This window comes from Lissotriton vulgaris, chromosome 10 (assembly GCF_964263255.1).
Source record: "Lissotriton vulgaris chromosome 10, aLisVul1.2, whole genome shotgun sequence".
NCBI classification, from domain to species: Eukaryota; Metazoa; Chordata; class Amphibia; order Caudata; family Salamandridae; genus Lissotriton; species Lissotriton vulgaris.
Genome location: NC_141698.1, coordinates 815849699 through 815861820, shown reverse-complemented (window position 1 = coordinate 815861820; position 12122 = coordinate 815849699). Strand labels below are relative to the sequence as shown.

The 12122-nt window shown below is 41.8% G+C and overlaps 1 protein-coding gene across 1 annotated transcript in view; it reads left to right on the top strand.

Moving 5' to 3' along the window:
- EGFR (epidermal growth factor receptor) overlaps nucleotides 1-12122 on the top strand; it is a 414372-nt gene that overhangs the window by 367486 nt on the left and 34764 nt on the right. Inside the window, exons 21-22 of the mRNA XM_086941735.1 lie at nucleotides 3567-3722; nucleotides 10680-10755. Coding sequence (XP_086797861.1) covers nucleotides 3567-3722; nucleotides 10680-10755 — 232 coding nt within the window. The remainder of the gene's footprint in view (nucleotides 1-3566; nucleotides 3723-10679; nucleotides 10756-12122) is intronic.

The following is a 12122-nucleotide window of genomic DNA, read 5'->3' as shown; positions in this document are numbered from 1 at the left end:
TCTGAGGCCACAACACTTTCCCAGAAAATATGGATTTGATGGATTTGTCACATAATCCATCATCTTCTGCATAATTTGCAGAGTTAAAAAAAACTTTTATAATTTTAGCTCGAAAGGATCAAAAGTTACTAAAAATGTTGCGATCCGTGTTACTGTGCAGTAGCAAGCCTTTTTCCTTACAGTGGCAAGTGGTCTTTCCTTTGAGGATTGCTGGATTTTGGTGCTACACTATTACTAATGACGTGTGACCTCTTTCCAGAAAGTGTTAACATTGTAAAAATAACAAAACATTTAAGTAATACTACCACAAAATGTCTTGCATTATGCCACATAATTTGTATTTTCTTCCTGCTTAATTTCGTTAACTTTGGTACATAATTTGTTCCTCCCTTGCTGCATAATTCCAGTGGCCCTGGTTATCAGTCATTTAGGAGCATGCTATGCAACTGAATTCTAGCTTATCACTGATCTCTATCTGCATTGCAATGTGGTGGTCAAATGTGGCAAAACCATTAGAAATAGGATGCAAGCTAAACATCAAGAGAGAGAGATTACTTTGGACAATGTACTTTTGCTGGTCTTTTCTAAACTCTACTATTGCTCTCTTTCTGTTTAGACACATTTGCAGGATTCTTGTTAAACCAGAAGATGTTGATATAGAGTAAACTTCTCGGTTTTCTTCACCGCTAAATAGCAATTATGTGCTAAGGTTACAGAAAAGACGTGGTATCATGAGATGCTCTGAGCAGTTACTCTGTCTTTTCATGAACAGAGATTAAAAATAACAGTAAATGCTTCCAGAAAATAAAAGAACTTTATTGTACTACATTGCTCCTTGGAAAACTGATCCATCCCACATTTTTAGAACAAATACAGAGGATGTTAGTTACTACCAATTAAATTGTGTAGACAGTTATCTTGTGTGACTAGTTTGAAAATGTGGCTTGGATGGCCCCCTTTGAGCAACAATGGAAAGGCTAAATGGAACAGCACTGTGTAACAGTTCCTAAAAATATGAAGTAGAATGGGGAGGTACACCAAGAAACACTACCTGTAAATATGGAAGCCTATGAGGCACTGAACATTGTTCTCTTGATGTAGTATCCAAGAAGGATAGTATGTGGCCTAAGAGCTAGAGCGGTCGACCTTGAAGCTGGGGAACTGGGTTCGAGTCTCGGCAGGGAGAGTCAACATCCTGTGATTCTGGGCAAATGACTTAATCTCCCCGTGCCTAACAAAAATGAATGTGTCCGTCTGTGACGCACCTGGTGCTCATGTAAAGTGCTCTGACACTTTCCGGTCTAGTCTGTGCTATATAAAACTCCAAAAAAAAGAAACGAACTTGCAGAGAGAAGAATCGATGAATATGAATTTAATATGCCCTGGCTCAAAACGGAGGCTTACAACGATATTAATAAAGTGTAAATGCACCTATGATTAAAAATGTAATGGCACACCAAGCATAACATACAACTTTGGGGACAATACCCCATGCAATCCTCTGCTTCGAATTCCACAAATGCTCAAGGATTAAGACTACTAAAATTGATTAGAGCTTTAAAGATTTGAATGTATCCATATTTGTTTCTAAGGGGTGGAGGTTGCAATTAAGAAAGTGTACGTCCTAATTTAATACCAAGGCAGAATACAAATGAATCCACGTAGTGAGAGATACCAAACATATATTGCCCTATATGGGTTGCTCGAAAAGGGGGAATTTACTGAAAAGGCCCATGCACTGTGCGGTGCCTTGTAAATATTGTGGCAGTCAAACTGCTTCCCCAACCTCCATGTTCACTGAATGTAGGTAAAAGCTCATTAGCACAAATGATGTCACAATAGCTTACCTAAGGAAATAACTTGAGGAATTGACCACATCATTTCAAATTACATGTAAAAGTACTTTGCAATCTGAACATTAATTAGTCTAGGCATATTATGATGCCAGACACAGGTGGATTGGTGATTTATTTGGTTGTCATCAAATACTGATTCTTTATCTTGTAGCGTCTTAATGCACATTCAGGTATTGAATTCAATCCAATTTTACCAAAACACAAATGCTACCAAAGGTGACAACAAATAATCTGTTTCTATCAAACCTCATAAAATATTTGAAGTTGCACTAGAACCTTTAAACTCAATTTTACTCTTAGCATCAGTACTTTGAACTACATCGAACTGTGAACATCTTACTATTTACTATTTCATTTAACATAAACAATCCCTGTGACATAATTGGCTAGGCATTCATCTACATTTGTTCACTTCATTTTTTTGCAACCTATGCCGTGATACTATTTTGTACCATGTAGTTGCACATGTGCAGAATTGCTTTTAGTCAAAGTTAATGTTTCTGTTGTTGGTATGAATCAAAAGGCACACCATGGCCTGACAAACCACACACCAATTAAATAAGAATCTTTAAACTGACATACAATAGAGATATATTCGTGCCAATCTTTTGAGGAAGAGTGACAATTGAGGATTCCATCAGGACAGGTTTCAATGAAATGTCAAGGATTTTAATGTACACCTTGCACTGTTAAGGAACGATTACTGAGCAAACTTTACAACTAAATAACAACACACAGCAGAGACAATTGATTGACCGCCTTCTTAGATCCAAACGGCAGGACAATGAGATATAGAATGTGCTTCAGTGCCCTAAGAATAGTGGTTTGTGCTATACAAATGAGACTGGCATAACAATAATCAAACAAACATATTCAAAAAGCGAGTCAAGGCAAATAATTTGTAGAACATAAATATTCCATCTCCATACCCAGGCAAACTAGAGGAAAACAAAAAGGACCCCCACGAATTATGGCTGTTAAACTAACTGTCCTTGAACCGCAAGAACTGCATTCAGCTTAGAATATCTTTCACAATATTATAAGGTATACAATATTGCATTATCAAATGAGATAAAGTGGCTGCATTAAGGATCACTACCACTCCAACACTGCTCTTCAGAGAACCTTGGATTTCTATTGTTACTCATAAGCAAAAAACAACTTCTTAAGAACAAGTTCTGATCAAATATATAAGTATTCCAGTGTTCCTATGATTTTCTTTGGGCTATAAGATGTGTTGAATATCGATACCTTGCAATTTAATTTTATGATTTAGATAGCATATCAGTAAAAATTGGTATGTTAATCTTCCCCTGCCTCATGTTTATATTTATTTTGTTTAAATTATTTATTACAGCGTAAAGTTTACCAACATATTGCTGCGTGGAAGATTGTTCACTTCATGAACACTAGCACTACTGTATGAAATACATTTTACAAAATATTAAAACAGATCAAAGTTGAAGACAATTTAAACTAAATAATATTCAGGAAATTGAGCAGTATAGGCTGTCACCTATCCAAATTACAGAAGAAGGAGTATTTAAAATTTGTGTCTGAGGCAATGTGGGCTGGTCTTTGTAAAGTGATACTTCATTTTAAAGTGCCCGGCAAAATGCATAATTAGTGTGATTGGTTAATTAATGCGCAGTTCATTCAACAATCAGACTTTCCAAATGATAAATGGCAATAAAATGTCTTATTTTGCAGGGAATGAATTACTTGGAAGAGCGTAGATTGGTACATCGTGATCTTGCAGCTAGAAATGTGCTTGTCCGAACTCCACAGCATGTCAAGATCACAGATTTTGGACTTGCTAAACTGCTGGGTGCTGACGAGAAAGAATACCATGCAGAGGGCGGCAAGGTAAGAAATGTAAAACTTGTTAACTTAAATGTAAATCTCTTTCTGTTGTCTGATGGCCTGGGAAAAAAATATACAGCGTGGGGTTATTATGTATATTCCTAATTAAAAAAGATATTGTTTTATTTTATTAGAATGTATGGCAATTTTTTATTAAAGGAAAAGCATTGTGATCTGTACATGCATGTATGTGTGTGTGTTTGTGTGTGTGTGTGTTTGTTTTAAATTAACACATATAATTTGCATGTGTCTAACCTCCTAACAAATTTTCATACGCAAGGATATATATACACACAACAGTATTTTACAACTTAAGATGGTGTTCTACTGCTTGACATTAAAGATTTAGAAAGCATCTATATAACATCTGTCAAATATACATGCCACTCTCTGGAAAGCCCAATGATCTAAGAAAATACATTTGACAATCCTCGAAAAATAGTAAAATCAATACAGATTGTTTAGATTATAGTCACATCACAGAAGTTCCACAGAATTCACAGTGGTTAAGAGGACACATTAACCTTGTTAGGATAGTACATTTCTTAACTAGAAAGAGAGGTGCAGCTATGATGGCATGGTGAAAAAAGTGGGGCCCCTACATACTTTTTCAGCGTGGAAAGGGCGGTTGGGACAGGTGAACCTTCCGGTGACAGTTCGTGCAACTGTAATTGTGGGCCTTTTAGGCAATCAACTAGTGTCTCCCCGGCTCGTGCAATCTCCATTGATTGTAGACCCCTTCTAGCTTCTCTGAATAACACATCTCCCACATACTCAGCCCCCGCTTCTGCTCCTTGCGCCATGTGGTAATTCGGGGTCCTCCCAGGGCCTTCCAGTGTTGTGCAAGTTCCCTTTTTTCCAATATAAATGCCCAGTCTTGGAATCGGCTTGCAAACTTAGGGGCCGATTATGATGGAGTAGGAGGGACCGTCCGCAGGGGCAGCGGCGGTCCCTCCGTGCAAATTAGGATGTGACCGCCACCCTGTATTTTTAACATTACGGCGGGTGCTGCTTGAAGCAGCACCCGCCGCAATGTTAAAAATGAATGTTGTGCATTTGCATGCACAAAGCGGCAGGCACCGCGCGGTGCCTGCCACTTAGTGCACGCAAATGCAGGGGGGTACCATAGGTACCCCCCATGTGCACCCCCCACCCCCCCCCCCCCTTCACCCCCGGGGGCCCACAACAGGCCCCCAAACAAAACTCCGTATGCCTTTGCACGGCGGAAATGCCGCAGTGTAAAGGCATGTTACTCCAGACATCATAATATGGCTGGCGGTGTCTAATAGACAACGCCAGCCATGTTAGTGCTTTTACGCCGCGGACGGGAGGCGACCGCGGTGGAAAAGCTGTGGACTGAAAAACGATCCCCCAGCCATCCTAATCTGGCGGGGGTCTTTTTTAGTCCGCAGCGGTTTTCCCGCATCCTCCGGGCCGGCGGTGGCTTCCGCCGGCCTGGAGTGTGCGGGAAAACCGCCATCATAATCTGCCCCTTAATTTTGGAAAAATGCAGGAATCAGCTCAGGTGAGCATGGAACCTCCTTGTAGATGGTGTCCATCACCACTGCCATGACTTCCTCACAGTAAGCAAGCAATTGAGGGCAGTTCCATAACGTGTTTAGGATCATCCCTCACTGTGGGCATGCCGCTTCTACTGTATGAAAGTATTTATTGATGTGACCTGGGGTAAGGTATGACCTATGAAGGGAAACATCACTTACAACGCATTTATTACAACGCACTACCATTACAACGCAACCATTACAACGCAAACCATTACAACGCATTGCGCTGGGGGGCGCTCTAGGATAGGGAATATATTTAATTTACTATCCAACACCTTCCCTACTATCCACGGGGACTGGAATTGGAATAGTAAATTAAATAAATCACTATCCAGCGCTTAAAAGCACTATGCGTTGTAGTGGTATGCGATGTAAAAACCGCGTTGTAACAGCAGGCGTTGTAATAGCCTGCGTTGTAACGACACCAATCCCCTATGAAGTATGTAGTAGTTAATCAGTTTAAATCGGGCACCTCTAGAGACCTTTGGTGTCCTTTCTAGGATGTTCTTATAGTCTGGTGAGGGTATTGGAGCCCCGAAGTCCTCCTCCCATTGTGCCTTCAGTGTTTCTAGGGGTCAAAACATGTCCCCCTTTATTGTTCTGTAGAAGCATGTGATATCTTTAATGGTGCCCATTACTACTACATATTTTCCTTCTGGGTCTATCAGGTCTCCCATATGTTTAAAAGGGACCCCAGATCTAACCCAAATTAGAATGCCCCTGGCGTAAACCGAAAACGTGGTATAATAGGCCCGAACTCTCAATCGGCTATGTAGAGCGGCTCCCTCTTTGGCCGTTAAGTGTATCTCCTGTAGCATTGCTACATGAATTTCCCTCGTATTTAGATATGAAAACCTTGTTTTTTTGTTAAGGTGTGCAGCCACCACATATTCCAAGAGGGTATTTTATATGTCCTGGGGCAACCATTGATCTATTTTATGACTCTCCAAGTACTGCCTTTCTCGCCTCAGAAGCCAGTCTTGTGACATCACTGTCTCCGCATGGAACATGTACAATAAAACTAGTGGGGTATGACTCATATATTCCCTTTTAACCATCAAACAACTGTCATCCCAACACCCACTCTCCAGGGCAAGCAGGCAAGTACCCTCTTCAAACGTGCAACCAAAACATGTAAATGCTTGCCTGAAAACCCATGTGCAATACTAACTTCGGGATTGGGTGAGAATGTGCTCCCTTGCTAGCTACTCCACCACCCAATTCCTTGCTCAAATAAGAGTTTTGTGGCTCAGGAGCAGATATGACTTGTACACTCTCCCCAACACCTCCCAAGCCAACCACACCTTTATGACTTCATAATTGTAACAACAAGTGTATTGGATTATATGATTTCGTCTTATGTTCCACGAGTCATTGTAGGCAGCTCTGTGCTCATGAAGAGTTCCTGAGTTCTGAGTTCCATGCTTTTTTGTCCTCTCCTGTTGATGTGGGACTTTCTCCTATGCTGATCATGGATGCAACTGCTGCCATAACCTTTGGAGACTCTTTTTGTGCCTCCGCCTAGGAGGGGGCAGCCTCACTAAGATTGTTGGGCTGTTTCTGTGATCGTGCCCTGCAGGGTGGCCATTGTTGGAGCCTTCAATCAGCCCAGGATGCAGGCTCTGGTCCAGCCAATTCCAAACCTCCTCAGGGGTCTGAAAGAACTGTGCTCCCATCTGAATCACCACTCCCAACCGGGCTGGAAACAGCATTTCATTGGGTATTTCCAGCTGTCTGATTTTTGCTTTGCCTCTTGAGATGTGAATCGCTGTCTCTGCACTTCCCTTGAGAAGTCTGGGAAGATCCTAATCTGCTATTGTCAATTGGAAGGTCTCCTTTCTTCCTGACCTGACTCAGTATATGGTCAGGGTCCTTATAATAGAGCAAACTTGCCACTATGGGGTATGGAGGGGCCCCCAGTAGCGGGGGTTTATGGGCATTCTGTGTGCGCTCTCTAGAACAAAAACTGTGATAATACCTCCCCTATGACTTATTCTCGCAGCCATCTTTCCAAATAGTCCACCATGTCATTATCCTTGAGGCACTATGGTAGCCCTACCTCTATTATGTTGTTGCAGAATGACCTGTTTTCTTCGTCCTCTGCTTGCCGCTCTAATGCGCAAATTTTCGCCTTCATGGTGGATAGGCGCTCAGTAATTTTGGATAGCACAGGAGACACTACTGTCATGTCCTTCTTTATTGTGGTGACTCGTTCTGCCAGGCAGTGATGATCATCTCACAGGATCTCCATATCTGTCACTAGGGTATCAATTTTGGCCTCCAATGCCTGCAGAGTTCCTCTGCTCGTAGCTCTTCAGACTCGATGCAGCTGCTTCTGGTAGTCATAACCAGAGACCATGTCTTGTCACACAGTACACAACAGCACCTCTCACTCCCAGGTGGGCAGTCAGTATGATAGTAAAGAGGCCTCCTACTCAAGCAAATGCAGACCACTGTTCGGTGGGTCTCCCTGGAATGTCTGCCAACTTTGATGGAGTGAGTGGGGAGCAGGCCTCTCTGGGGGGACTACACCAATTATCGAAGGTAGAGCAGCTGCAGAAGTAACAAGGGCTTTCCTAGAACCACGCGAAGATCGCTGTTGTATGACTATTAATAGGTACTGCAAACCCTGTGTAAATTGCTAAGCAGGCACTAAGGGCTGCTTCCGAGTAGGCATACCTTACTATGCCTGATGCTCGTCATATCGCTGGTGGCCTCCATCTTGAGACCCCCCCTTCCACAACATCTTTGAAGATCCCGGGAGGGTCACAATCTTCACAGTCCCTCTGTAGTCGCTACTACACAGCAGCTTTTTTCCTCTCAGATCCTTTAGGCTATCCTGATGGGCTGGTGGTTAGCAGATGGTGCGATTGTCTAGCCGCTGATGGCAGCATGGGACAATGTTATTCCAGGTTGCACCGACCAGCGATGGGGAGGTGAATGCAGAGGAATCCAGGGGGGCCCGATGGCAAGGGAGCCTTTATCTAATTGAGGTCCCACTCCCTGTCACTGTTCCTTGTTGTAGCGTCCCTTCCACTTATTGCTGCCAGCTGCATACATGCAGGCCACTGTTCCCTTTTTCGCTGTCAACTAAGCACTCCCTTAATTTGTCACACGAGTCCCTATGCATCTTTTCTGCCCCGGGATGGGGCGTCCGTGGTCGATGTAGAACAGAAGGTGATCGCCTTGCTGCCTGCCACACCCCAAAACTCACCCTGACGCAAAACTGCAGATGCCTCCGAACTGCCTATAAATGAGTTTTCTCCCCTCCCTCAGATGCCAATGACATTAGGGAGCAACACACTCTCATTTAGAGCCCCTTGGACTGGCTAATGATATCAGGATGGTGTTGGATGGGGGTTTACCAGCAGGAGCACCGCTTCTTGCTTCCTATCCCATCAGTGTCAGGCCACGCCCCCACCTTCACCAAGGATGATTCTGGCTCTATTTCCAAAGTTTGTTTGTCCACTGTCTTTGAAGTAGGTACCCTTGAGAACCTTCTTTGGAGATTGATGTGCTGTGGTGTATGTCTCTGATCAGGCAGTAAAATGTTCATGCTCATTTTTTGTCCAAAATATATCAGCGTATGAGATTCTGTAAGCCAATTTCTTATACAATTCAGAAATTATGCTCGTTGTTGGGAGGCTTGATTTTGGCTACACACATGTTAACACATATAAAAAGCCACTGGTAAATGTGCTGAGATGTCCATACTTGAATATTCACACCTAAGACATCTAAGTTGGTGACATATATAAGTACTTCAGATGCTCAAGACTGCCATAATAATTATCCATTGTGGTAGGACGATTGGAAGTAGTCTTAAATTAAAAGGAAGCAACGACGTCTGATGCTTGTCATGAGCTGAAATCATCCATGCTGTTGCCCCCATTCATTCTTAGTTGTGACAAATCTTTACCAAATTTCCACAACTGATATGATGCTCACTTCAGCTGCTATCTTGAAAGTTTTTGGATGATCCGTCAAGCGGGGGCAGAGAACCAGGTGGTGCTTAACAGTGCGTTTTCCCCATGGGCCTTTAGACATGGCTACAGCCAGAACTGCTGAAGGAATTACACCAAATTTGGCAGGAAGGTAGGTGTTAGTCCAAGGAAGTGCCTTTTTGTTAAATGGTGGTAATCCGTTCAGTAGTTTTAGAGTTATTCAAAGAAATTTCTAGTTGTATATATAGGGACGCGGTGGATTCGCTACCACTCCCGATCTTGTGCTGAGATCTGATTGGCTGCCAACACTTCAAACCAGGAAGTGTTGGAAGCCATCTTGTGACTTGGTTGAACTGAATCACACAAAAAAGATTTAAAAAAAGAAAAGGGCAGGGTAGAAACACCCTGACTCCCATGGCCTCTTGGGGGGTGCCTAGGCCACCCGCAGTCCCGACGACTTCTCCCTCCCCGGGGCAATAAATAATGAATACGTCTGTTCTGTTAAAAAAAATCCAGGCATTACAGATTAGGATCAGAAAGCAAACTATTTGACAAAAAGAAGAAATATACTGACTTTTCTCACAATGTGCTGCAAGTGAAAAATTTTAAGTGGAAAAGGAGGAAGAGAGAGCAATGACTTATTTGCAGTTACTTTTTGTTCTTTGTCTTTATCTGAAAACAACTTATTTTGATGAACAAGATTTAAATAGAGATTGCGGCTGCCTTGCCTCCCGGTTTCTGTAATAGGTTAGATTCTTCTTGCTTTACATAAAAAATATTACGTCAAAAATGCACTCATGTCAGAGGAATTAAGTTTACATATTCATTTTCACTGGAGGCTAAAAAATAAATTTAAATACTGGCATAGTATACTGAAAAGAAAGTTGACTTAAAGCTACAATCTGTAAAAAATCTCCAATTCCCTATGGGTTTTTAGATTGATTTCTGAAAGAGGCAAAATAAGCTAAAACTATGCATAAGCGAAGTATGGAAGAGAAGATATATACCATGACTGAAATACTTCTCTTAACAAAGGCTGATGAAAAGTATGTGTTAAAACTAGAAAACTTAGAAATTAAGGAAAGTGCATATATATATAGAGGGCACCATCAAGCAAATCCGAAAGTAAAGCAAAGATTTGGATTACAGGTCTCAAAGCACTTTACTGAACCAAAAGCAAAATATATCATCTTTGTTGTTACTATTCGCTGTTTTGTTTACTTTGTGTATCTTTATCAACATTTATCATTTTCATTTGCTGCGTGTTTTTGTGTGAAGTAACAATGGATTATCGGCTGTAAATTCTGCAAATATTGATGAATTGGTTTCCGTTTTCTGGAGTAACCGGTAACAATTTAAAGAAATGTTTTCCATGTTTATAATTGGTTTTGTGCTCTCTATAATAGTTAGATTTTGCTTAATGGACCATATTTTATTGTTACTTTAATTAGGTGCCAATTAAATGGATGGCTTTAGAGTCTATTCTACATCGGATTTATACACACCAAAGTGATGTCTGGAGTTATGGTAAGTCAACTACAGCAGGTTTGCAGTTTTCAAATATATTCTTCGCAACACTTACAATGTACATGTCCTCAAGGTATCTAAACTCCCCAAAAACGCACTTGCCCAACATGTTGCATTACACAGTAGGTCTATTTTGCAATGCCAGTCACCTCCCCAACCTATTATGAGTTGCTGAAAAAACCTGGGAATTGGGCTTGCCCGAAATGTAATACTTTAATAGTTTTTTGGCAACACAATCTTCACAGAATTCCAGGAGTAGCCATTTCATCTTATCTTAATCGGCTTAGGTAACAGGTTCATGGTGTGATGCAGTTTTCTGTAAAACCTGTTTTTTCCAAAATAGTGTTCACTGTCAGGACACCTCCAATTAAATATCAGGTTAATTTCACCCGAAGGTTCTAAAAGGCTGAGCATCAGTCTAGTACTGGCCTCCAAGTTTGTATTGATAAGAGCTCACTTCTCCAGGTCCATTGCTACACGTGCCCATTTAAGGCGCCTATTGTTATTTGTAGAATGGACCTCCCTAGTGGCGAGAGTAATATCAGTGGAATTTAGGCGTCTGGCCCAAGGAGAAATTAGGGTTAGCTCAAGGGGGTGGTGATCCCTATCCATGGTAGACCCTACAATCATGTCAACATTTTTCGGCCACAGTCTTAAATCTAACAAAAAATAGTTGATTCAACTTATATTAGTGGTCCGATGAAAAGTATTTGCTCCTGCCTTGTCAGAATTGGTTTGTCCGTTAGCAGCCCTCAAACCAAATTCAAGTGTTATTGCATTAAGCTAGAGTTTGGTTTGAGACCAATTCTTGATGGGACTAAGATCCAAGGGGGGAATGTGCCATAGCTCCTCCTCTTCTTTACTTCCACGCAAGTCCTCTAACCCCAACAGTTCAAAGCTGACGTTGAAGTCTCCTGCGACTATTACTGGTAATAAAGAATCTCTAGTATCTAAGAGGTTCTCCAACTCCTGGAGGGTAGAAGATGTACTTCCTGCTTTCGTCCCTCTGGCATACACATTAAAAATTTTCATCCCCAGCCCATCTTCAACCCTTATCTGGACCGCTAGAATGTCTGGCTGTTGGTCTTAAGTTCTTTAACAGAGCAGTGGAGATCAATTTTGATTAAAATTAGTAAACCCCGCTTGAGCGCCCTGATGTACCAGCGGTGGTAGAGCGATGGAATGTAATATACTTGGGTATGAAGATGGAGATGGGCACCACATTTCTTGTAGAATACAGATGTCGTACCTTTCCACGTATTCGATCCAGTGGGCTAGTACGAGTTTTGGTCTCACCCTGGCAACATTCCATGACAGTAGAGAGTGTTTGGTCATTTGGTCTTTGTTACCTAAGAGTACAGGAATAT